General features: G+C 36.9%; 1 protein-coding gene and 1 long non-coding RNA gene across 17 annotated transcripts in view; one reads left to right on the top strand and one right to left on the bottom strand.

Annotated features, from left to right (window-relative positions):
• LOC106057667 (uncharacterized) overlaps positions 1 to 26,627 on the top strand; it is a 30,596-nt gene that overhangs the window by 639 nt on the left and 3,330 nt on the right. For 2 of the 14 annotated variants that reach the window (XR_008776498.1, XR_008776494.1), the window contains exons 2-6: positions 5,097 to 5,253; positions 5,397 to 5,469; positions 5,682 to 5,848; positions 16,909 to 17,008; positions 18,503 to 19,253. This is a non-coding gene — a long non-coding RNA (uncharacterized LOC106057667). Of the gene's footprint in view, positions 1 to 4,092; positions 4,801 to 5,096; positions 5,254 to 5,396; positions 5,470 to 5,681; positions 5,849 to 16,908; positions 17,009 to 18,502; positions 19,254 to 20,505; positions 20,666 to 26,627 lie in introns of those variants that run through there. The other 12 variants (XR_008776496.1, XR_008776506.1, XR_008776503.1 and 9 more) reach the window with 12 other exon arrangements.
• Positions 1,631 to 26,627, bottom strand: LOC129924536 (uncharacterized). 3 transcript variants are annotated; one of them, XR_008776493.1, is made up of 4 exons: positions 3,727 to 3,741; positions 2,818 to 2,965; positions 2,317 to 2,416; positions 1,631 to 1,798 (listed from the first exon to the last, which is right to left on the bottom strand). XR_008776493.1 is itself a non-coding variant. In XM_056019780.1 (3 exons), the coding sequence occupies exon 1, from the start codon at positions 26,134 to 26,136 to the stop codon at positions 25,279 to 25,281; it is 858 nt and encodes a 285-aa protein (XP_055875755.1). In that variant the 5' UTR covers positions 26,137 to 26,627; the 3' UTR covers positions 1,631 to 1,798; positions 2,317 to 2,416; positions 24,529 to 25,278. The 3 variants fall into 3 exon arrangements, 1 of the variants encoding a protein (XP_055875755.1); XR_008776492.1 differs by lacking the exon at positions 3,727 to 3,741 and adding an exon at positions 3,103 to 3,521; XM_056019780.1 differs by lacking the exons at positions 2,818 to 2,965; positions 3,727 to 3,741 and adding an exon at positions 24,529 to 26,627.

Genomic DNA, 26,627 nt, shown 5'->3' with positions numbered 1-26,627 from the left:
TGTTATCTAGTCTAGGCTAGTTTCAATTTAAGTTTAGTAAAGTAAAGTAATACTAGTACTAAGTAGTACCTAATAGTATAGGCCTACTAATAATACTAATATTATCATATTATGCTGTTTGCCTCCCGATACTATTTAACTATTAATAATACTTTTATCATTATCAATCCTTTTTATTTGTGAAATGCTATTTACATCGGCTATGTACTATAAAATGAGTATAATCATAATGTAGTCTATTAAAATTACAAGGTCGGTCTTAGGCCACTGCAACCTATCCGGCCGCACTGGGCCCTGTACTTTCATAGGCCCCGCACAAATTCTAGGTGTAAATTTTTATAGAAATTATTTTAACTTATTATTAAAGGGTTTCTGAACTGGAATTCTCATGAAATTGTGATATATACAAAAAAGTCATGAAAATCTTCTGAAATTATCAAAATCCTCTGAAAACTGTCATTCAATATGGAAAACACCAATCCTACTAGCAATAAAAAAAACGGCATTGTCAGCTTTCATTTAATAAAAATATAATAAGGCGAATTTTAACCAAAACAAGAAATTCAAATTCTTAATGTACTTGAATAGTCACTGGTATACAAATATAGTTTTAAATCTAACTTTTAAAAAAAAAGCGATATTTTGCTAGTCAATAGTAAATCTAAAGACATCCCTATAATCATGCCCATTATTGCCCAGTATCAGTTTTAATTAGGGTTATCCCCCTTTGCCCTAATTGCAGCCCTAAATAGCCCAAATGGCGCCCTAATGGGTGCGCATACCGTTTGCACATTGGCGTCATTAGGTTCCCATTAGGGACCAATACGGGCAACCCTAATTGTGCCAATATCGGCCCAGAATGGGTAAACCCACTTCCGGATTCATTGGGGATTTCCAGAATCGCGCCATAATCAAGCCCATGCTAGCCCCAATAGTTTAGTAACTGAGATTTTCATTGGGGTTCAATTAGGGATAACCCTTATTGTGCCATTATCGGTCCGATTCTGGCCTGAATGGTTTAGTAACTGAAATATTTATTATGGCTCAATTAGGGATAACCCTTATTGTCCCATTATCGGTCAATGCTAGCTCTAATGGTTTAGTAACTGAAATATTTATTAGGGTTCAATTAGGGATAACCCTTATTGTGCCGTGATCTGTCCAATGCTGGCCCCAATGGTTTAGTAACTGAAATATTTATTAGGGCTCAATTAGGGATAACCCTTATTGTGCCATTATCGGTCCGATGCTGGCCCTAATGGTTTAGTAACTGAAATATTTATTAGGGCTCAATTAGGTATTATCATGCAAATACTGTCTCCTATGGTTCAGTCATTAAATTTTATCATGGCTTAATTAGGGACAATCTTTAATGTTTTTCAATACTGTGATTTTTTGTTTATAATGCCCTTTTTTGTTCAGATGCAGCTCAATGGCTTAGTATGAGATTTTTAACCTTTTACATAGGTCTACTTTCACATCTAGCTATAATATCAACATATTTATAAAGTAATGGACATGTTATATTACATTTTTGGGTTTGAACACTAGCAAACAATACAATTTTTGGTAATGTACTTTATAAGACTTGCATGCTCTGATCATTCATTCTTAAATCAAACTTACACAATTAACTTTTTTTTATTTTTTATTCATGGAATAATTAACCAACACCAAAGACAAATATAACAGCACAAACAAGATATCAAGACAGCATTTTCATTCAATTCGTAGCATTCTTTACAAGCTGACTTCAAGACTGGTGGCAATAATTCATATTTTGACTTCCATACAGCAGCTGGAACAAACAAACAAAAGAATATTATAGTCATGTAACAAAACTACCTTCAAGCTGTATTAATAATAAAAAGAATCTAACAATTAAACATCAGAAGACCTTACATTTATCTATGTGGACATACTATTTAACGGTTAAATTTCCAGCCCTTGATGATAAATGGTGCTAAAAAAATTTGGTTGCTTCTATAGCCTATTAAGCAAAACAAAAATTAATGGTATTTCAAAATTTGGAGTTCAATCTTCTCCTTAAATTAAATGTTATGAATTGGTGTCAGCAAATGTGGCACTGGTATTTGACTATGCTAAAAGTGCAATGGCAGACTAAATCTAGCTAGGCTTCAATTCATTCAATATTATATTTTGTCCAATTTATTTATATTAACTTTATCACAGGCTCTTAACTAATACAACTATATTCTGTTGCAATTAGAGTTCGATGGTAATTTTAAAAATAAGTTGACTGAAAAGTTATTGATCACTGATCATTAATCTTAAAGAAAAATGTATTCTCTATACCTTTTTGAGCAGGCTTCCTTGTGAAAAGATATTGAACAGCATCTGTAGTGCATACATAGACAATTCTTATTGTCAGCTGCCCTTAAAGAAAACTGGCATTCTAAAAAAAAGAAAAAAAAAAATACAAACAAAATAAAATTACAATAAAGACAAATCCTGAAATGTTTATGGTATGTTGTATAAGAAAAACTGTTGCTATAGCCTAATAACAGTATCCACACAATGAACTTTTTAAAAAGCCTAAGCCTTAGCTAAGCATATAGAATGAATCCTAGATCAAATTGTAGAAAAATGTATAATATAATAATTAGTATTAAGACCTCTAGATATTCTAGCTAGTGATAATCTAGATATGTCTAGTTTATAGATCTAGAATTGCTAGATCTGTATATATCTATTTAATTCTATTACCTAGAGCCTATAGAGTATAGAGTCTTTAAAATTTAGAAAAAATAAAATCTAACATGTATTGAGTATTGGTGAATAAAGATCTAACGCTACCTGGACCTGGTTATGTGGTAGCCTATGCACGATGGACTGTTTAGTCGCCTCGATGGTCTCTTCATGGTCGTCTGGTTGATACCCCGCAACTGCAATCACTTCCCTAAGCTCCTTTGAGGTTTAGACTACCAAGTAGATATCTGCAACTCTGAAGGAACATTAAAAAAAAAACAAAAAACAATGTCAATATAGGGTTAGCCGTTAGTCTATTATATAGATCTAGATATACATATTTAGCTAGACATATCTCAATATATCTAGACATATCTCAATATATTGGCCTACCTGATTTTAAAACCAAAATAAACGTTTGATTTTATTTATTTGTGTAAATTTAAACAATCTAAACTCTAGACTAGAATAGACTAGATTGTCAAGATCTGGAGTGTAGGCCTATTACATTAGTCTCTAGTCTCTACAAAGTAAATATCTAGATTTAGATCTAGATCTAGATCTACAATAATCTACATATTATAAATAAGTCTATAGTCTCAGTCTATATTATAGGTCTATGACTATTACTAGATCTAGAATTATTTAATCTGAATGACCTATCGCCTATAGCCTATATGATATCGCCCTATAGTATGAAAAAATTAAAGATTAGTCGATATTAACAATATATTAAATGTTATTCTATATCTACTAAATTTTCTAATAACAACTAACAAACTAACATCTATTCTAGATCTAGATTTAGAATCTAGACTATTATAATTGTAGACTATCTTTTATTTTTATTAGATCTAGATCTAAGTCTTAAGTCTAAGTTTACAAAAAAAAAAGTCTTAGTAGAATCTATATCTTATATTATAGGTCTAGGTCAATTGTTTTTAACCTCAAAATATTTTAATTAGAATAGAACTAAAATCTATATGAGTATAATAATTATTATATTAATATACACACCAAAATCCTAAGTCTAAGTCTAAGTATTAGATCTAGTTTACGGTTACGTGACTAGATCATACTAGATGGCATATGATATAGATCTAGATTTAATAATCTAATTATTCTGCCCTAAAAGGTAGTAGATTTAGAATCTAGATTTAATATCTAGATCTAGTAAGTCCTTAACTAAATCTAATTTTATGCTGCAGATGCATTTCTAGATCTAGAATCTATTCTAAATAGTAAATCTAGTCATAACGCATGCATGTTAATCGCTTAAGTCGTCTAGATCTAGATCTATATAGATTTAAAATTTAATAGGTCTCAAGTCTAGAGTCTAGATATAATAATAATATTAGATCTATATCGTACTAAGATCTAGATCCTAGTAGCCTATATAGTATATTTATAATTTATATTATAATAAAACTAGTCTTAAGCCTAGAACTAGAGAGATCTAGAATCTAGATATATCTCTAGATTCTTAGCATTCTAGATTATCTAGATATCTATTCTAAGTCTAGACCTAATCTACTATATAGATCTTATATATATCTGAATGTTTAAATCTGCTTTTTGTTGAAAACTATCATCTACTGTACGTAGATGGCTCTTTAAGCTAATTTCACAGTGGTTTTGTACTTAGTAAAGTATGAATAAAATGCAAAGACAAATTTTTTTTTTTAATACAAAATCTTAATTTTCACTTATTATCCTTATCACAGCCCAGAATCGGCCCTGCGCTATCTGTTTCACTTATTATCCTTATCACAGCCCAGAATCGGCCCTGCGCTATCTGTTTCTCATAGGGCCCCGCAATCTATAGGACCGGCCCTGTTAAATTATAACCATATTGTCATATAGATTAGATCTATATCTAAGACAGACTAGGCTAAGACTTAAAAGGGTGATAAAATCTCTAGATTTTATTCCCCTCTAAAGAAGCTAATCGTCTGTGCTTGAACTAAAAAGCATCTTGAAACAAGAATACTTTCAAGTTTTCATATCGAAGACTGTTGATAAAGATGTTTTACTAGAAATTAATTTGATGACAATCACAAATAATCTGTCAGCAAGTAGATTGCTCATGAGGTATCTTCATATATTTTGAATATAGATAAATATAAGCTATAGTATACAGTAGAAGGAACTTTTAGTTGCTCCATTTTAAAGTATATGCTTTACTAGGCCTGTAATGAAGTATTGGGTTCAAAATAATAAGGCTGTGAGTGTACTGTACATTTTTGTGGTACACATTAAGCCATTAAGATTTTATATAGCCTGTTAGCCAACCTACATATATAAATACACATCAATACGGAATTCCACTTTTGTTTTTATACTCTGGTTCTTATTGCATTATATAACTTTATATATTGTGAGGTCAGGTACCAATAGATGCACATCATATCACATTTTACTTGTGGACTGGTTCCCAGATCATATGATAATGCTAGGGGCAGGGCTGAATATGACATCCATTCCACCCCTGAAGTAAAGCACTTTATCACTAGGAAACCATTCCCCTCATGACAATGTAAGGAGGTAATTAATTTTCCTTGTATAAAGTTGTAAAATTTACCACATGCTTTGTTTTCATTTCTTGTATAGGGTTAGGCATGTTTCTATTTGACCTGTGCAATGTTTACCAGAATGTTTAAAGAATGCCATAACTTTTTATGTTGCAGTCAGTAGTAAATGTCAAAGAAAACAATCCATGATTTAACCATGCTGAGCACTTGATGGGCACTGGAGCAATGGGTGTGTTAGTGTTTGCTTCTGTAATGTGTTTGAATAGGCCTATATATATATATATATTTCAATTTTCAACCATGTTGATTATATAAACTTTATAGATTGAGTTATATTGTTGCATAACAACATCTTAATACTTCTTGCCAGATATTGGATATCATCTAATTTGAGTTTGAAATATTATAGTAGTTAATGAAGTTCATTTGTTTCTATTTCAGAAAGATTTGTGCAGACTCCACCCTGTGGGTCAGTTCATGAACAGAATGATATACACAAAATGTCAGGAGGCAGGATTGGTGAAGTGGGAAAATTATCCAAGGATCCTGACTGATTACTGATGCATTCATCTTCTATATCTCCAGGTAGCAAAATCTGTTATATACTGGTATGTCATACTTTAAAAACAGAATTTGCATATCTTTTTAATGTGAATTCATCATTAAATGGAAACTCTGATGGTTTTTGACAATGTTTGATATAATATGTGTTTTGATTTACAGATAAAGAATATATTATTCTTGCTTTTATTATTTGCAATAATAACATAGTTAATTATGTTTTTTGACGTAATTTTCCTGTACATCCAAAACTGTCAGACTTTCACCTGGTTTCTATGTGACTATGCATCTCAAACAAGGGAAAAAATTGTATTTGACTGAACTGGCTGTATAAGCTGAATTAGTCCCCTTTATAGATTTTTGTCTGAGGCTTTGTGAACCCAAACATGAAATAGAAATAATAGATAACTATACAATCATACATGATCATAGACTCTTTGCTAGCAGAGTGGTTTCTGCATCAGATTTAGCCCACAGGTTCAAATTCAAGTCATTCCCTTTTTTTTTTTTTTCAAATTGCATTTAAAAAGTGAATACCATAATAGCCTGTTCTTTCTTTCCCTACCCCTTTCTAACTGGTTCAGCCAAGTGATAGGATAATAGCATACCAGTATTGAGAATGCTAATCACACAGATTTTCCCATGTGCAAGCATGTCAATGGCAATGTTCAGCTCCTTTACTGAGGGCGTTTCGTCTAATTCCGTCAAAACTGGAAGTGATGGGAAGTTGGAAACAGCATTTGGTGAGATGGCGTTTTCAATCTGGTAGAGTTCTGTATAGTGTTCTACCCATCGTTCCATTTGCAGCGCACGATCGCTGATGATTGAGCCATCTTTTGACTTGAGCGGAGCACAATTGCTGGTGAGAGATCCAAAGGCTTTTCTCATGCCCTCATATAGTCCTCTTATGTTACCACAGTCGACACAAGATTGAATATCTTCGCATAGCTCCTGCCAGTATTTGTTAGCACATTGTCTCGCTACTCTTTGGGCATTGTTACGTGCAGCTCTGAGCCTTTTTAAGTTGCTTGGGGTGGGATCCTTCTTGTAGATTAGCATGGCTGCTCTCTTGTTCGTAGTGGCAGTTTCCATTTCTGGTAGACTAGCTTCAAACCAGTCTTCGCTTTTCTTGGTTTTGTTTCCAAAGACCAGTGATGATGTTTGGTAGATTGTATCACGCATAAACGTCCAGCTTTTTTCTACCTCAGTCACAGAGAAGTTTTTAAAAGCTTCCTCTAATTTGTTCTCAAATTCGGTGCAAAGATCAGGATTTTTTGTGCTAGTAGTATTCAGGCGTGATTTTCTTTTTCCCTGTAAAGTGTGGATCTTAGTTGGCAGCAGTCTTGTCCGGCAGTACACTAAAGTATGATCAGTATCACAATCCGCGCTTTGGTAGCTACGTGTCAGCAGTATATTTCCAATGTCCTTTTTTCGTGTCAGTATCATATCCAGCTGGTGCCAGTGCCCAGACCTAGGGTGCCTCCATGAGACACAGTGCTGTGGTTTTGTTCTGAAGTATGTGTTGGTAATGCAGAGCTTATGGTATGTGCAGAATTCAAGCAGTCTTTGTCCGTTCTCATTCATCTTTCCGATTCCAAAAAGCCCAAGACAGTCTGGCCAGGAAGTGTGATCTGATCCTACTCTGGCATTGAAGTCACCTAGAAGGATCATATGTTCTTTTTGAGGAATGTTTGCAATGACTTCTTTGAAGTCTTCATAGAACTTGTCTTTGTCCTCCTGAAGCGAGCTTAGTGTGGGGGCATAGGCACTAATTAGAGTGACTTTTCCAGATGCTGTCATCATACTTATGCTTAGTAGCCGTTCCGAGCCACCAACTGGAGGGACTATCATGGGAAGAAGACTGTTCTTGACAGCAAAGCCCACACCATGTATTCGAGTCTCATCCTGTGCTTTCCCTTTCCAAAAGAAAGTGTAGTCAGTCTCGCGGAGCATGCCGTTTTCGGATGGTCGGGTTTCTTGCAGGGCTTCAATGTCAATATGTAGCCTTTTTAGCTCGTTGTTTATAACTGCAGTCTTCCTTGCATCGTCGATCTGCCTTAGATCATCAGTGAGACCAGGACACATTGTCCTGACATTCCAAGTGGCCAGTCGCATGATAGGGATTTTCTTTTTCAGTTTAATTTTTCTTCTTTTGTTGCTTGGTGCAAGTTTCCAGCCTACTTGTCGTTTTAAACTAAGCTCTAAGCACCCATTAGAGCAGGCAGGCTGTGGCGGATCAGCACCTAACTGACTGGGGGCTGCCCAGGTTGAGGCGGGCGGTAGCTGATCAGTGAGGCGCGAAGACCTCTCCCACCGTCAGAGACAACCCGTGGCGTCCATACATTACGCCAATCAAGTTGGACTTATAACCCGTAACTGTTGTCTCCCGTGTTGTTTTAGCCGCTTTGCAGCAGCACCAGAGTTTCCTCTCCAGGGCGCATTCCTGGGCCTTGGATAAAGGGGTCATGGGTGGCCCATGCGTCATGATCCCTCTCTCGACCTTGCTGATGTGATCCAAAGGAACGCATCGCATTACATTTGGCACCAACTCAGTTGCAGAAGCTGCCGGAGGGAATTTCGTAGCTGATACTCCCAACGCCTAAGGGGCTTCACTCCTGATTTCTCTCGAGGTTGTCTCCTGAAGCCTCAGTACCGCAAGGCAGCGGGGGTTTGAAGTCAGAGTACCCCTCTCCTAGATGAACTGCCTTACTAGGCTGACGAGCTCCATCTGCCCGAAGCTCCCGGTTTTGTGGCGCCAGGTATCCGCCTTCACCCCTTCACCTGTTAGTAAGAGCAGTTTCGCCAGGCTTAATATTTAAGCCACACGAGCAGGCCAGGTGCTGGACTTAGTTGTCAGAGGCTATTTGAGACGCATGCCATTAGGAGTACTTTATAGACAATGGGAGCTTAACCCCATTGACACCCCTGGCCATGACAACCTTTGACGTGATACATATATAAAACATTAATAACACAAAACTGTTACACAATAAACTCCCTAATGCAATAATTCAAGTTGATATTCTACAAGTAATTGACACAAAAGAAATCTGATAAATGTAAAAAAAAAATAAAAATAATAATAATGCATCATGTTCGATTTACATAAATTGATTTCTTTTTTTTTTTAAATGGGGTTTGAGTTGGAATAAGATTCATTGAGAACAATAGCTCAAACTAAGTTATCATTTTATGCAAATCGAGCTATTTGATTTTATTGTTTTCATAAGTTCCAAATTAAACAAGGAAAAAAAGATACTCTAGCTAACTTTTAATTCATAGTTACTCTGTATTATATTCACGTTTCTTTTTTTCCACAATCCACGTTAAGGAAATACAAGGAGAGTTAGCAATTTCTGAAATCAATTAATAATTTGTTTTAATTGCTGTTGTCTTTTTATATTACAATAACCCCACTAAAATATAGTTGTACTGAATGTGCAGTATTTTACTTTTTTACACTCGTGCATAATGTTCCGGAACTGTGGAACTAGCTTACTAGTTGTTACCCTTGTGACTGCTGTCAAATTACAGTCAGTCAAAATCGACCAGTAATTATACTTGTTTAGTTTCCCCCCACTTAAGATATAATGCTTGTTCACTGGATGAGACAATATATGTTCCGGAAGTTAAATATCGGGACGAGCGAAACTTGCCCTTTTGGAGCATCACCAGAGAATGCAGACCATATCCTTCAATGGTGCATACTAAATCTGAGACCCAAACAGGACTCTGGACCTAAAGCCCTCCTATAGGACCAAAACTATTCGGAGAACTGCCTGATCTGGAAAACATTGCGCGGTTCATCTTAGATATAGGATTACTGATCTGAACTCTCCAACATGTAAAATGAGAACAAAGAAGAAGAAGAAGAACAGATGTTTGTGTACACAAATAGTGTGAACAGCAGCACATTTTTTAAAGTGTTGACATACAGATTCTGGCACTCATAAAGACTCCTGTGGAAGTACTGACTGGAGCTTCTCTTTGCTCGGAGTTATGTCCTCTGCGGTAAACGGTGAGCTAATGGTATTGAAAACCGGTTCTTGACATCTTAAAATTTGCTTTTATAAATTTCAAAATTAAGGGATCTAAATAAGTGTTGTACTTTTAATCATTTCGCTAGAAATAATTTCACCTTTCAGCAAAAGAAAATGAAAAAAACCTATTTTATTTTTGCTTGCTTGTAGAAAAGGGAAGGCCTTGTTTGAAAAGATTTAACATCCATTTACATTTCATATGCAAGAGGCTCATTCAATGGCAATTATGAAACATGAAATCTGCCTTCCACTCTTCATTAGAAATATTGGTAACTAAGTCACAGTCAATGTCCTTCAAGTAACAGAACAATGTTCTCGTTTACCTTGCCCATGTGGACATATTAATTAGTTTGTTCATAATCGGAACTACTTGTGGTTAGTATGCTTTGGCCCTAATAAGTTTCATGGATTGAACACTATGATCTTAAAATTTTATGAATCTTTGTGCAAACTTTCCTTTTTATAGATTATGGTTGAAGTATTAAAAAAAAACACCATTTTACTCAGTCAAAGATCGAGCTCCACCAGTTGTCACCCTTGCCATCTTGTTCCAAGAATACCAAACATTCAACACAGTTCTTCATAGCATTGAATAAATATTGATCAGAGATTGTGTCTTCAATTGAGTGTATTGATGTATAGCTAATAAGCATAGTCTTCGTTTGCTTGAAACTTTTTATAATGACAGTCTTAATCATTTATATTTATATTATTTTAATATATTTGCATTTTTTATAAGTATATACAGTGGGCACACCTGACTTCTGTAGGTGTCGGCGGGCCGTCTAAAACACTCCGGCGGGCCGCATGTGGCCCGCGGGTCGTAATTTGCCCACCCCTGCATTAGACAATACCAATTGGTTACACATTAACACATCTCTCTACTGAGTCTATTCCTAGGTCTAGGTCTAAAACTCTTATTGAACTCTAAGATGATAAAACTTCTTTTCGCAAAGATAGTTTTGTGCTTTAACACATAAACATACTAATTATTGTCCATTCATTTGATATTTTAGTCAATTTAACATTCAAATTTGTTTTTCTAAAGCATTTTAAATACATTCGCTCACTGTTCGCTATAGTTGCGTAGCCGTGTTGAGATAAGCCTATATTCATTCATGAAAAAAGGTCATGCATGCGCAACACAGAATGAACTCTATAAAAGCCAATTTTTAACTCTAGATAAGTGTAGATTTAGATCTATGTCTACCTCAAGGTCTACTTTATACTTAAACACATGAACATACAAAATTAAGTCTATTCATCTCAAATTTTAATCAAATATATGAAGGCCTACAAGCAAATGTTTTAATTTGAAAAAATGGATTTAAGCAATTTAGCTATTTTGATTTGATAGCTTCATTCACATTATTTTTACATTGACACATTCGCTTTACTTATTACATTATTATTTCGTTTAATTGTTTACAAAACACTCTCAGTGACTATATCGACAGTAATGCACAAATAAAGACCCACGGGTCGCGGGTAACACATGTCTAGTCTTAAATAAATGTAAGAGCTTCTTATCAATACCCTGTTCATTATCAAGTTATTCATTCAACCTCTTCTTTTATTTTTCTGTCATATCTCACATAGATGTGTGGCTTAGTGATTAAATCGTTTGTCTCTCAATCAAATGTCTATCTAAGGGGCTCAAGTACAAATCCTGAATCCAGCAGTTTTTCACAACCAATTTTTAAAAAGAATAAACCTTGATCAAATCATCATTAAAGCTTGTGTGAGTTATGGTTAGGGTGTATTATAAATGGTGTATTTCATGGATCTCAAAAAAAAAAAAAAAAAAAAAATATAGGCCTATATATGTATAAATGAAATATCTTGCAAGATGTGCAAGTTTCAGTGTGGGTTAGTTGTATAGTTCTAAAAAAATAAATAAAATAATATTACTTCACTAATAGTGGTAGGTCAATTATATATACATGTGACAGGTGGGGAAATGTGACGTATGTTTGGCACGTTTTATGTCTAGGGGATGATTATTTTTAATGCTATCACACCCCCACTTATCAGCATATGAATCGGGAGCAGACACGCAACGAGACAAAGCAATGAAAGATAGATACAAAAGTTAAAAATGAAGAATATTTATTTACATAAATATACATATAAGAATAAAAAGGGGGAGGGTTTGCTTCTATCTCTAGTGTATTCTATGTTTAATCATCACTCTTGCACCTAATAAGAGAGTATGTCACTTTGTCCTCTGACTTAGCTGGTTGTCCTGTTGATGTCGCAGCTGGCTGTGTCCTGGCTTGAGGTTCTGCAGCTGGAGGTGGCGCTCTAGCGGATAGAGGGACAGTCTCAATCCCCAAAATCTAATATCCGTAGTGGGCACAGTAGGGCGGGTGGCCGGCTACCGTGGGCACAAGGTTACTGCGGGCAGAGCTGATCTGCCGTGGGCAGCGTAGTTGACAGGATATGTCCAGTGAGTTGCAGAGGGTTGGCGTAGCTATGACGTCTCACACAGATCTGAATCTATAGGGACGTCGCACCTAATAGCTTGACAGGTGGGCTGTCGAATAGGCGGGCAATGCCGATAGCGCCAAGTGGTAGAGTTGAGTAGATCTCAGTAGGCAAGTGCAGTGCTGAATAGCACTAAATAAATAGGCAGGTCAGTGAGCTAGTGCAGTGCTGAATAGCACTAAGCACAAAGATAGTAGGTGATTCTTGATATCAAACAAATACAGTGCTGAATAGCACTAAGCACCTAAATAGGCAATAGGCAGACACCTGAGGGAGGCTGCGGATAAATAAAGACAAGTTAGGACATGTCTCTCATACATCTTATCGATGCCCTCGACTGAGGTGCATTCGTCAGATTGGTGAAATTGCTTTAGAGCACAATAGGGAGATGATGACATATGGGATTGAGAAAATAGATGGCTGATAATAGTAATATAAAAATGTACATAAAAGGGAAAGTAATAATCTCACATAAATAACACAGGTGGATAGAGAAAGAAGGGGGGGGGAGTGAAATGGGCGGTGGTCAGTGACCAAGATGGTTTGTTTACATACGACCGTATGTCGAGAACAATGGGGCGCGCTTGAATGGAGTGGGTGTCCATTCAAGCGGCGCAACTCTCGTTAGAGTGAAATGACTACAGGGGAGATAAATCAATACAGGAGAGATAACTCGTATCTCTTTTCTAGACGCAGTATTAGTGCGCTAGTAAAATTATCACGGTTGTCAGCCGAGATAAATGAAATAGACTAAGATGTACAAATATATACATGGTTGCATCAACGATCAATTGAGCAACGTAGCATTAATAGATTAATGCAATACATAAATAAATACGTAGGACATGTTTATGTTTTCTACTTACGCCAGTGAGAAATACACAATGCACTAATTAAATATAAATGAACTAAATGAATACACATGATAATATCTAATGGAAATAGCACAAAGTAATTAAGATGGAACTTGTGATTAAGTTCGGCTTACCACCAGGTATTCCTCTAGGAGAAAGAATGTATGAAGTAGTCCAGACTCGATTGTTCAGCGATAGAATGAGAATGAAAGAGAGTCTGATTTGATTTGGATCTACTTTATATATGCCTGGGAAATGCGGGCGGACACAGGAAATGCCCTAGGCTAAGATTTATCTTACACGTGGGTGGATTTGACTCGAGGTGGGAGCCGCACCTTGGAATATCACGCGGTGTGTTGACCAGGGTAATCTCTTAGATCAAAGAGAGACGTGAGAGAAAGGGGGGGGGGAGAAGAATTAGCTTGCATTCAAACCAAGGTGGTGTAAACCGCGACCGTCCTTCAGACATCCGGCGGGTAAGACAAAAGAGATTGTGTGTTTACCTTTCCCCGATCAAGGGCAGATAAATGAAAGGACGCGCCTTAGCTATCTCCAAGGTGGTCAACTAAGTCTAGCCTGGAGGGGAAAAGGTGGCGCGGGTGGAGAATTTAGGGGTAGGATGGGGAAATAATTAAAATAAAATAAATAAATAATGAAAAATAATAGTTAAAGCTGTGATAAATTTGAGTGACTCTGACAGCGAGTTTTTGACTTGTCACAATACAGTTCTTAATAAGCACTATCTGAATGTTTGGGGTTAAGGTTAAGGCTTAGTGTACTTGTAAAATGTGTGTGTGTGGGATGCTAGATGCATACAAGGTTCAGTGTTGTGCATGTCAGCCAGCATACAGGAAGTGTGGTAGGTAGGTGCTGTTAAAAAAACTCCCCAGGAAAAAAAATGAATAATAAATATTGCAAATCTTCTATATAACATACCTATATTCATATTATTTTGTTATTTACTTTCTTACTTTAAACTCTATCACTGATTGATAAATTAAAATGAACAGCATTTTTTTTACAGATATGCTTATCATAAACTAATCTTTGTAACATGAGATGGTGTGTGCGTATGTATTGTAAAGTAAAATGTGGGATAACTCATGCAGAATATATAAACATATATGTAACTAATGTAAATCTTTCAAAGGTAAAGTTCACTCTTGGTTTTATAGCGTAAATCTTTCTTAAGTACAATCTAAGTTGTATAGTGGGTAGATGTTTGTGTTCATGTATTTGACACCATCAACTTGTCATTAGGCTCGTGTTTTAAAGGCCACAAACCGCTTCTGGTTTGTATCTAATACAGATAATGGCTTAGTAAATATCTTAAGTACTGCAAATTTGCAGCCGTATGCTGGCCATTAAATTTTGTACAATGCAAAACATAGCTGCTTTGGTCAAATGACTCATTCAACCAATGGGCAGTTAAACCAAAATATGATTCGGTGGTATTATCAGCTGTCCAAGTGACCGTTGAGAAAGCGATGCTTTTAGCATCAGATAGCATTTCACGAAGCTTTGAGGAAATATTGTCGTAGATATCTGGAATAACACGTTCTGTAAAATATTTGCGACTAGGCACAGTGTATCTTTTCTCCAGTACTTGTAAAAGTCCAATAAATCCAGGCTTCTTAACTACTTGGTAAGGTTCCATGTCAGTTGCAATCATCTTTGCTATGGCCAAGTGAATGCGTTTAGCATTATCACTATTAATATCCCACAATTTAGCTTTGTCTAAGACCTCTTTAATCCATGGTTGCTGCTTGTGTGTGAGGCTTGACGAATCACTGGAGCTCGTAGACGTACTGGCACAGGCAGTGATATTACTTGATGCTGATTTCAATGCAGTCATTCCGTTGAATAAGTCTGGGTGTTTCGAGCGTAGATGACTAATCATAGCGGTGGTTGAGAAGTCTTTAGGTTTGCCTGGTTTACCACGTGACATTACTATTTTACACGCATTGCAAACTGCTTTAGAGTAGTCCATTGTTTTGACATTAAAGTAACGCCATATAAGTGATGACTTTTTATCAGCCATTATTATTACTGTTTAATTTACTAAATGCCCTTGCAAGCCACTTTTGTGTGTAACAAAATACTTGTAGGGATGTGTCCTGTAGTTCAGCGCCCTAATTGACATTTCTCTCCAAGTAAACAAACTTAGTGTCATCATCTAGTGACCTCTAGACAGTGTCAATATGTCTTAACAATTTGGTTTGTGGACCAGACCCTTGATTGACAACCTATCCCATAATAAACAAACTCATACCAGATTAACCTTATAGAGATTTGGCTTGTAGTCCCGCCCCTAATAAAAATTCTACTCCAAGTAAACAAACTCAGTTACCTCATAAGATGTGACCTCTAGAAAGTGTCAACACGTTGACATCTGGCTTAATGTGGTCAGCTGCCTATCCGTGAACTCAATGTTATGGACTAAACAAACAAAAGGAGGTGGGGGTGCTCATCTCTACCTCTGGAGATATACTCGCACATCTAGACAGATTATCAGCGTGAGGTAGTTAAGGAATATTACGTGTTTACAAGACCACTCAAAGGTCAAGACAAGCTTTTAAAATGTGCCAGACATCGCTGCTACGTATGTAATACGAATTTATAATGTAAAGTCTAGTCCCCCCCCCCCCAATAACAAACCTAGTTCCCTCGTGTGACCTCTAGAGAGTGCTTACGTCCATCGTATCTGACTTGGGGTCACCTGTCAATCAATGAACTCAATGTGATGGGCTAAACAAATAAAAGGGGAAGGAAGTTGTTCATCTAGAAATATACCTGGTTACACTAGAGGTGTGGCTCTTGTAGTCCAGCCCCCCCCCCCTAATAAAGATTAACTACTAAGTAAACAAACTCAGTTCCCTCGAAAGGTGTGACCACTAGAGAGTGTCAATACGCTGACATTAAACCTACGTCCATCGTATTTAACTTGTGGTTACCCACACATAAAAAACTCAATGTGATGGACTAAACAAATAAAAGGGGGTGGGAGTTGTTCATCTCTACCTCTGGAGATATACCCGCACAGCTAGACAGACGTCTGGTCAGCATGACGTAGTCAAGGAATGTAGCATTTTAACATGTTAACTAACTTACTCAAAGGTCAAGACAAATTGAAAAAGTGCCAGCCATTGCTGCTCTGTATGTAAAGCGCATTTATGATGTAAAGTTTCATCTCTATTTATATTAAGTTATTAACACGCCTTGTCTTTATAATAAACGAAGTTTGGTGCATATTCATAATGGCTCTATTTTTAAGCACATTATTTTGTTTTCATATAAGCATTAATACATTCTATAACAGACAGTAATGGAACGAGGTCCACTTTATGCATATTAAATAGGTGTATTTTTTACAATCCGGTTTACTATCCGGTAGTGATATCCGACCGGAGCCGAATAGCACCGGATAGTAAAAAATGCCGGATATTCGGCAGAAGCCGGAGCCGGAGGGACTATCCGGTGCACCCCTAATTTAGAATGTTATGTACATCTACACTTGACTTTAGGGATCAGGTATTGAATGATTAGAGCCAGGCATTATCTATAATTAGAGATCACAGGAGCGATACACTATCTTATATAATAACTTAAGGAGCACACAGTGTGTAACATCCTTGACTCTGTGTACAGACAGTGTGTCTCATAGCAGAGTATATAGCTAATCAAGGAAATGGACTACCGTAGATCTGGTATTTTTTTTCCTTTCAGTTTCGTTGGGTTGATGTATTTAATGTGTAGCGTACTGTCCATGGATAGTATAGTCGAGACGCATAGTCGATCAACTAATTTAAGCAACACAATTTTTAAGGTAACTTTTCTATTTCTTACTTTTTTTTAAAGCATACATTTTAAACAGATAAAGCTCTAATGAATTCAGCGACCTATATCGTTTCTACCTTTTATGTACATTTTATTAAGAAAATTAAAATAATAAAAAAAACTTTTTTTTTTTTTTATAAGAAGCTCAATATTTAAAGAAGAGATTATTTTAAACATAAATTGAATGGCTTCCATTGATAGCTCAGGGATATGTCGTCTAATACAGTCAAGGGTCATGTGGTATGTTCTCTGGACTGTCGTCTCTAGGGTCCCGGGTTCAAATCCTGCCTTATTCGGGAAGTGGGGCTATCTACGAAGATCTGATTTCTGAATTTGTGAACATGCACTATTTACATTAGATTTTTACCAAATATTTAAATTTTTACTACCTTTACTATTTTAACTGTGAATAGACCTTAATTTTAATTATATTACTGTATAGAATCTGGCCCTTGTTGTTTAGAGAGAGAGTAGTCCTTAGGGGACTGCAGGCACGACATGGCCTAAATTGTGCCGATGTGCCTCAAATCAACAAATCAATCAAATCCTGCCCGCTTCCATCCCTCACAGTTGTGCAGGTGAATGTAATAATCTGGTTGGATAGTTTGATGGAACATCCTAAACATTTATAACAAAAGAAAATGTATTTAAAATATTATTATTAAAATGATGTATATATAGTTCTTCCATCGTGGTTCGATGATGACCACTTTGTCATCCAGGGGGCTGAAAGCTTTGCACTGAGGTTTTATGCCTCCTCGTGTGGCTGGTAAGACCTATGAGAGCCCGGAATGTTCGGTTGCACACTGGCCAGTTATTCCAGCTGGAGCTAGTGTCTTTGGCCTTGCTTTTCTTCTCTGGCGTTTTTCTTCTGCTAGCGTTGTTCTCTTTTCCTGAGCAACCTGTGCGCCAGTTTTCACACCGCGTCGCCATGATGCTCTGTCATGTGCCTCTGTCTCCCAGGTGGCTGGGTCTATGCTGAACGCCTTCAGAGAAGCTTTAAAGGCGTCCCTGAATCGTTTTCTTTGACCGCCTTGCGAACGCTTTCCTTCGCTTACAAGAGTCGTTTAGGGATGCGGCGGTCTTCCATTCTGCAGACGTGTCCTGCCCATCGCAGCTGACTGCATCAGGATTGTCTGGATGCTTTGCTGACCCACTCTTCGAAGGACTTCAGTGTCTGGTATTTGGTCTTGACATTCAGTATTTTTTCTTAGACATGTCATGTGGAAGTGGTTCAGTTTCTTTGCATGTTTTCTGTACACTGTCCACGTTTCTGAGACATAGAGCAATGTAGGTAGGATGACAGCTCTATAGCTCCATAGCTTTGTATTTGTGGTGATACCTCGTCTGTTCCAGACATTTTTAGACAGTCTGCCATAGGATGCACTGGCCTTGGCGATACGCAGGTCGATTTCATTATCATTATCATGATGCAATATAATAATGCAATTTGATAAACGCTGTGTCATTGTTTAATCAACAGAACTCAAAATGTATCAAAATATATCCAGCGTTACAATTTGGCTAAATAGATGCACAAGATATTGCGGCCGTCTTTGAAAGTAGAATGGTATTCTCAAGCTGACACTCTGACATCAAGATTTGTTTTCAAGCTCTCTTTTGAACAAACGTATTGGTTTTGTAATATCAGTTTATATCGCCAGTCACTGACAATAAGAAAGGAAGACTAATTTCGTTAATCCTTTCAATCCACGAAGAAATGTTTGCAGACAAAAAAGAGCAAGACTTGGTGGAGAAAACTACGGATGTCCAGGATCGGTCATTTGTCCACTCTGCATCAGTCAAATTATTGTTTCATCTAGTCTTAGTTCTGTTACTGACAGTTGTTGTTTTATCAGTATGTTGTCTGTTTCAACTGCAACGGCGAGTACATAACTTGGAAACGTATTTACTTGACCTAGATCATCGAAATGCTCTAGCCGTAGCCAGAAAGAATTAAGATCTAGATCTAGCAGCAGACCAGTCAGTACAGGACGGTGAAGTCATTAAACATATAGAAAACATTGAACCCGGGCAAAGATTGTCCGAAAGTCAATTCAATTCTAAGAGTGGGAAGACTAAATCTCGAGACACAACACAGGTCACTGAATAGTTCTTTCATAAATTAACCAGAAATGTAAGAAATGCACAAAGTACTAACTGCAAAATCAATATTCAATATGTATTACAAAACTACTGCGAAGAAGTGAACAAAAAGCAAGTCCCTCCTAAAAGTAAGTTAGAAATAACTGTTTAAACACATTAAAGAACTTGTGTAATGTCTAATGTTTCCTGAAGTAAGATTGATATTGTTTTCTACCCACATACCTATATATGTGTGATTTTACCAGTAGTGATAGACAGGTCACAGACTATTGTTTTACTAGTACTACTAAATAAATGCATGTCTCTTAAACGTAATATAGATGAAGATATCAATTAAACACGGAACAATGCTGCACTGAGAGGTAGATGGGCTGTAAAGTACACTTGACTATTATTGGCATCAAATTACAACCCAATTACCTACTATACTATGTAAAGACATATGTTTCAATAAGGAACGGTTGACCAGGGTGCCATATGGCTAGCACAACGACCAACCGCCTTTAATTGGGTCGACAGGGGCGTGCTAAAAAATCCCGAAATTCAAAATCCCAGTCTTCACCAAGATTCGAACCAAGTAGCCCAGGTTCGGAAGCCAAGCGCTTAATTACTCAGCCACTGAGCGTCACCTACTAAACTGGTTTAGACCTATTTTGACCGACAAGACGTTGAATTTTAATCGCCCATATTTACTCTTTATGGACTAAACACAGCGAAATCCGCAATTATCATTGTCATCGCAGTAGCGTAAGTACCACTATCTCGCAGTAGCGTAAGTACCACTATCTCGCAGTAGCGTAAGTACCACTATCTCGCAGTATAAAGGGAAAAATTGAATAAAAAAAAAAAAAAAGAAAAAAATACATAAGCTTGGAAATTAAGCGACTAAACATGCATACAAAGATTCAGAGGTCAGTAGGCCCTACTGCTGCAGACCTGCCACATCACTAATAAAGTCCCTTTTTTGAATGCAAAGATTAAAGGAAAGAGCAGTAGGCGTTATTTACGCGACAGTAGGTACTTGACAGATGAGTGAACAAATTGTAAAGTTGAGCGCATGAAGGTAATGGTCTAAAGATAAATTGGGGTGGGCAGACAATATACTGTAGACCTATACTTGTTTGTTGTTTTTACCTTACTCCTAGACACACACGTGTTCTTAATATTTCTTTTCTTTCCATTCAGAGAGCGTGGTAAGTATTTGTCTAAATATATCGCCATTTTAAAAACTAATTTTACGCATTTAAAAATATTATGATTTTTTTTTCAATAGCTCAGTACAAAAACTATCTAGAACTCAAATGTCTAAAATAGGGATGTTTCTGAAAGTTTTTTTATTTATAAAATATTCCTCATAACAAATATTATTCCTATTTATAGTACCACACCAATTCCAGACTCATAGGAAAGCACTCATCGAAAGGAAGTAATAACAGACGATGTGTTCATCAACATTTTTGAAAACACAAAGACAGTGACTTCAGGCTTTTTTTTTTTTTTATTGTAGCCTTTATAAATAGTGTGTCTGGAAAGTACTCAGGTCAGAAGAGTCTTTACAGCGTTTATAGATCAGGTGACCGAGCCTCGCTCGGATGAATAATTTGTTAAGGAAGGATATATACCCGAAGTCATTTTGGGAATATTGTTGTAATTACGAAAATGAACGATCGGGTAAAGACTATCAATCCGAAGAGTTGCTTTTTCGTTCTGTCAGTTCTCAATGTAATTGTACATGGCGATTAGAATAGAAAGTCCCCCCCTACTTTAGGCCTATAGAAAACCACAGCTCACGTCTTAACGTTTTACATTGCTTCTTTCGCGTAAAACTATTGGGCTGTTGTTGTAATTAGAAAATGAACGATCAGATAAAGGCTACTAATCTGAAGAGTTGCTTTAGTGTTCTGTTAGTTCTAAATGTAATTGCACATGGCGATTAAATATAAAGTCTCTTAAGTCCTCCTATAGTCTAGACCAACCACATCTCACATCCGTCTTATAGTTTTACAATCCATCTTTTGCGTAAAACTATTGTAGGTCTACTATTATTGGCTTGGAAGAAAGTCTTTGCAGTGTTTCTTCTCAGATGGTTACGTTCAGACATTTAATTATGGAATTAGTATATGTTCATTATGGCTTTAGTACGAAACATCAAGTTACGCAAATCTCTACGTTATAGGGTAAAACAGGCACTTTGTGACAAAGTAAAATGGCAATTTTTTTCTTAATAGACTTAAATCATTGCGTTAGTTTTCTAAAGAAACGTTTCCGTGGGGCACCTCTGTTACGCCGAAAAATATGTTCGTCCCCCATACGGGATACGTGCCCTGCCCAGCCTGACTCTCGGACTATAAGAAGTTCATAACGGCTTTTGTCATCCATCCATCCATCCCAGTGGTGCTACAGCCCGTGGAGGGATATGGCCTGCTTTTACAGATCTCTCCATTCAGATTTGGCAAATTTTTTCTTAATAGACTTAATTCATTGCATTAGTTTTCTAAAGAAACGTTTCCGTGGGGCACCTCTGTTACGCCGAAAAATATGTTCGTCCCCCATACGGGATACGTGCCCTGCCCAGCCTGACTCTCGGACTATAAGAAGTTCATAACGGCTTTTGTCATCCATCCATCCATCCCAGTGGTGCTACAGCCCGTGGAGGGATATGGCCTGCTCTTACAGATCTCTCCATTCAGATTTGGCAAATTTTTTCTTAATAGACTTAATTCATTGCATTAGTTTTCTAAAGAAACGTTTCCGCGGGGCACCTCTGTTACGCCGAAAAATATGTTCGTCCCCCATACGGGATACGTGCCCTGCCCAGCCTGACTCTCGGACTATAAGAAGTTCATACCGGCTTTGGTCATCCATCCATCCATTCCAGTGGTGCTACAGCCCGTGGAAGGATATGGCCTGCTTTTACAGATCTCTCCATTCAGATCTCTCCTGGGCCTTCCGTCAACACGCCCTAATTCCAAGCTTTTTACCGAGGTTTATAATTAAATCAAAAGAGGCTGCAGCGTACGCAAACTCGTTGACCGCTAGATATCATGTTTAGTGTGAGCAAGTAAGGCGTAGAGAAGCTGTGTTATGACCATTTCCTTTGTTTTGGTACGAGAAAGTAGACACCGAAGCATGAACACATGGTAATAATTCACCAGCAAAATAATAATAAGGCTTGTCTTCGAGTCCAAAAATTAATGAGGATTGCAGCTGTGACCTACATATTTTGCCACATACAGGGCAAGGATAACCATTGTCCGCGGTGCTCGATTAAGATTTTCTTTGAGCGTCTGCGTCTGTTCTCGGCAGCAGATTTTCTTTGGTCTCAAATGTGTATCCGCTCCTTTGTATAGATGGAATTCTTTAAGTCCGACAGTTACGCTGGACAGAGCAGTATCCTGTATGGGAGACGAATTTCAGACAAACGTATGCCAAAGGCAGTCTTTTTTTGGTGAGCTAAAAAGTGGTCGACGTAACACCGAAACGCTTAAAAGACCAGTTTAGGCGCAAACTTGACTTAGCTGACATAGAAGAGAGCACATGGTTGCATGCAACCTCAGAACGAGACAGCTGGAGGTCACCAGCAAAATAAACAACAAAGTAAAAGGTATCTACACCGCTCTACACAATTAAAGTGTAAACAACTTATTAAGCACTTAAAACACAATAACTAATCATATATCGGCACATTTAATTTCAATACTTTTCTTTCATTGTTCTATAATAAATCAATCTACAGTAAGATGGTGCGCAAATGTTTAATAAGGTCTATTGATTCTTTAAAACTTGTTCTTGTTTGCAAAGAAATATTTTAGTATACTGCGGTAAGCCTAGTGACGTAAGCAGCGTTTTTCCTGTTTACGTCATGGAAAATTTTCATTCATAAAACATTCTAGCCAAAATTAATTTTTCGATAATGAGGCATTTTCTAACCGATATAACGGTCAACCTCGAGTTTTCCCGATGTGGCCAATGAGTTGAGAATTTTTTTCTCACTAATATGCACATACCTTGAAATTTTAAAGAAAATCGTTAGAACCGTTTTTGAAATAAAATTTATATATATATATATATATATATATATATATATATATATATATATACATACATACATACAAGAATTGCTCGCTTAAGAGTATAGGATATATATATATATATATACATACATACAAGAATTGCTCGCTTAAGAGTATAGGATATATATATATATATACATACATACAAGAATTGCTCGCTTAAGAGTATAGGATATTTATATATATATACATACATACATACAAGAATTGCTCGCTTAAGAGTATAGGATATATATATATATATATATATACATACATACAAGAATTGCTCGCTTAAGAGTATAGGATATATATATATATATACATACATACAAGAATTGCTCGCTTAAGAGTATAGGATATATATATATATACATACATACAAGAATTGCTCGCTTAAGAGTATAGGATATATATATATATATATACATACATACAAGAATTGCTCGCTTAAGAGTATAGGATATATATGTACATACATACAAGAATTGCTCGCTTAAGAGTATAGGATATATATATATATACATACATACAAGAATTGCTCGCTTAAGAGTATAGGATATATATATATATATATATATATATATATATATATATATATATATATATATATATATATATATATATATATATATATATATATATATATATATATATATATATATATATATATATATATATATATATATATACATACATACAAGAATTGCTCGCTTAAGAGTATAGGATATATATATATATATATATATATACATACATACAAGAATTGCTCGCTTAAGAGTATAGGATATATATATATATATATACATACATACAAGAATTGCTCGCTTAAGAGTATAGGATATATATATATATATATACATACATACAAGAATTGCTCGCTTAAGAGTATAGGATATATATATATATACATACATACAAGAATTGCTCGCTTAAGAGTATAGGATATATATATATATATATATATATATACATACATACAAGAATTGCTCGCTTAAGAGTATAGGATATATATGTACATACATACAAGAATTGCTCGCTTAAGAGTATAGGATATATATATATATACATACATACAAGAATTGCTCGCTTAAGAGTATAGGATATATATATATATATATATATATATATATATATATATATATATATATATATATATATATATATATATACATACATACAAGAATTGCTCGCTTAAGAGTATAGGATATATATATATATATATATATATATATATACATACATACAAGAATTGCTCGCTTAAGAGTATAGGATATATATATATATATATATACATACATACAAGAATTGCTCGCTTAAGAGTACAGGATATATTTATATATATACATACTGTTACGATTTTCTCCCCTAATCAGGCCTTCTGTAAACACTGCTAAACACATCACAATACATCAACACATCAAGAACTTGACAACAAGACCTCCACAATATCGGGTACTTTAATAATGAGTGAATAAGTAGGTAACAGCCTATTGGCATCAAACACATCAACAACTAAAATGTCACTCTGTACATCACCGTACAAAACTCTACTGTCTCTCTTTCTGGACTTGTACATCAACACATGAGGACTCAACCAGGACCGACTTCATGGCAGACTAACAGTCCCGGTCTCGACGCTCTCCGGTCTTGAACCGCCACTTTCCTACACACTTTGTCCTCGTACACGCAGGCTTTCGATCACATGACCATAACATTGGTCATATTTGCGTGTAATCATGTAATCGTAGTACTGTCCCTTGTCCATGGCCCCGCTGACCTGAGTGATTCACGTGTGTGTCAGCTGAGTCTAAAGTTAACCCTTTTGCGCCTCCAATAGGGTCATAACACTGCCCCCTTCTCAGATTTGTCCGTCCCGGACAAAATCTATCTCACGACATGGGCAGTGGAGATGAATCGATGCAGGTGGGGGTCTATCGGTGGGGGCGACAATAGGCCTATATTGCCATCTCCATGAAGCCATCTGCGTTGTATACTGCGTATGTCTCTTTCTCCTTCTGCTCCAGTTGACCTTCACCTGGTTGCACAGACGTCGTGGTTGCATCGCCATCCACTTTGGATTCAGCAAACGTCGCCTTCTTCAGTCGCTCACTACCGAGAGCAGCCACTTAACACTTGGGGAGGGATAGGATGTCAGAACAAGGGTCACCAAGATCGTTGGTCTAACAGGTTTCTTCATAGGGCTTTGAAGAGAAAGACTTGGGGGTTGGATTTCAGGTTCACAGTAGGGGAAATTGTGGCACACATCATCTTCAGGCTTGTCCGGAGGGCAAACTAGTGGAGCAAGTTGGCAGCACTCCACTTGCGAAAGTTCCTCATCTTCAGCATCAGGCTCCAGTTCACTTACATGACCATCACCAGGGCTTCTCACTCTGGTCTCGTCAGCTGGACAAACGTCTGCTGGGTGCAGACCTTGCCGATGGGTTCCTTGGAGTTGGCGTTCTCCCTGCAAAGCTCGACACACAAAGTTTTTGCAAAACATCTGGGTGCAGCCACCAGGATTCGAGTTCCTCCCATCAACACTGGCAGATTGACAGATGTCTTTAATGTCCTCAGCTACGAGCTTGGGGAAAGACACAACGTTGTCATGTTCTGTCTGGCTGATGGAGGCACTCATTTCTGCAGCGAAAGCGTTGGTTGAGCTATTGGTCTCGGTCTCTTCTTTGGTTTCTTCATCTGTCTCTTTCTGCGAGTCACCGTTGATCACATTCTGAAAGCCAGCCAACATCTGTTTTTTAAATGTGATCAAGAGCTCTACCACATCAGGTTCGAGTTCAAAGAGGAACGTGTTCGGATCTTCCTCTTCATCCACTAGGGCTTGCCGGAGACGTTCTTTAAGAGTTTCGTTGTTCCTTTCGTAGTACTTCAGTCCTCGCCATTTCAGCTCTTGTTTCAGTTCTTTCAGATTCAGTTCATCTAGCAGTTTTACAGAAGCCATAGGAAATCCCACTTCAAGACACCAGTGTTACGTTCTCTCTCTCCTAATCCGGCCTTCTGTAAACACTGCTAAACACATCACAACACATCAACACATCAAGAACTCGACAACAAGAGCTCCACAATATCGGGTACTTTAATAATGAGTGAATAAGTAGGTAACAGCCTATAGGCATCAAACACATCAACAACTAAAATGTCACTCTGTACATCACCGTACAAAACTCTACTGTCTCTCTTTCTGGACTTGTACATCAACACATGAGGACTCAACCAGGACCGACTTCATGGCCGACTAACAGTCCCGGTCTCGACGCTCTCCGGTCTTGAACCGCCACTTTCCTACACACTGTGTCCTCGTACACGCAGGCTTTCGATCACATGACCATAACATTGGTCATATTTGCGTGTAATCGTGTAATCGTAGTACTGTCCCTTGTCCATGGCCCCGCTGACCTGAGTGATTCACGTGTGTGTCAGCTGAGTCTAAAG

This window comes from Biomphalaria glabrata, chromosome 2 (assembly GCF_947242115.1).
Source record: "Biomphalaria glabrata chromosome 2, xgBioGlab47.1, whole genome shotgun sequence".
In the NCBI taxonomy this organism is placed as follows: domain Eukaryota; kingdom Metazoa; phylum Mollusca; class Gastropoda; family Planorbidae; genus Biomphalaria; species Biomphalaria glabrata.
The sequence above is the reverse complement of the archived record's forward strand: the minus strand, read 5'-3'. Positions and strand labels throughout refer to the sequence as shown.

Coding starts and splice junctions, on each gene's coding strand:
- LOC129924536 (XM_056019780.1), bottom strand. CDS start 26,136: ATGGCTTCTGTAAAACTGCTAGATGAACTGAATCTGAAAGAACTGAAA.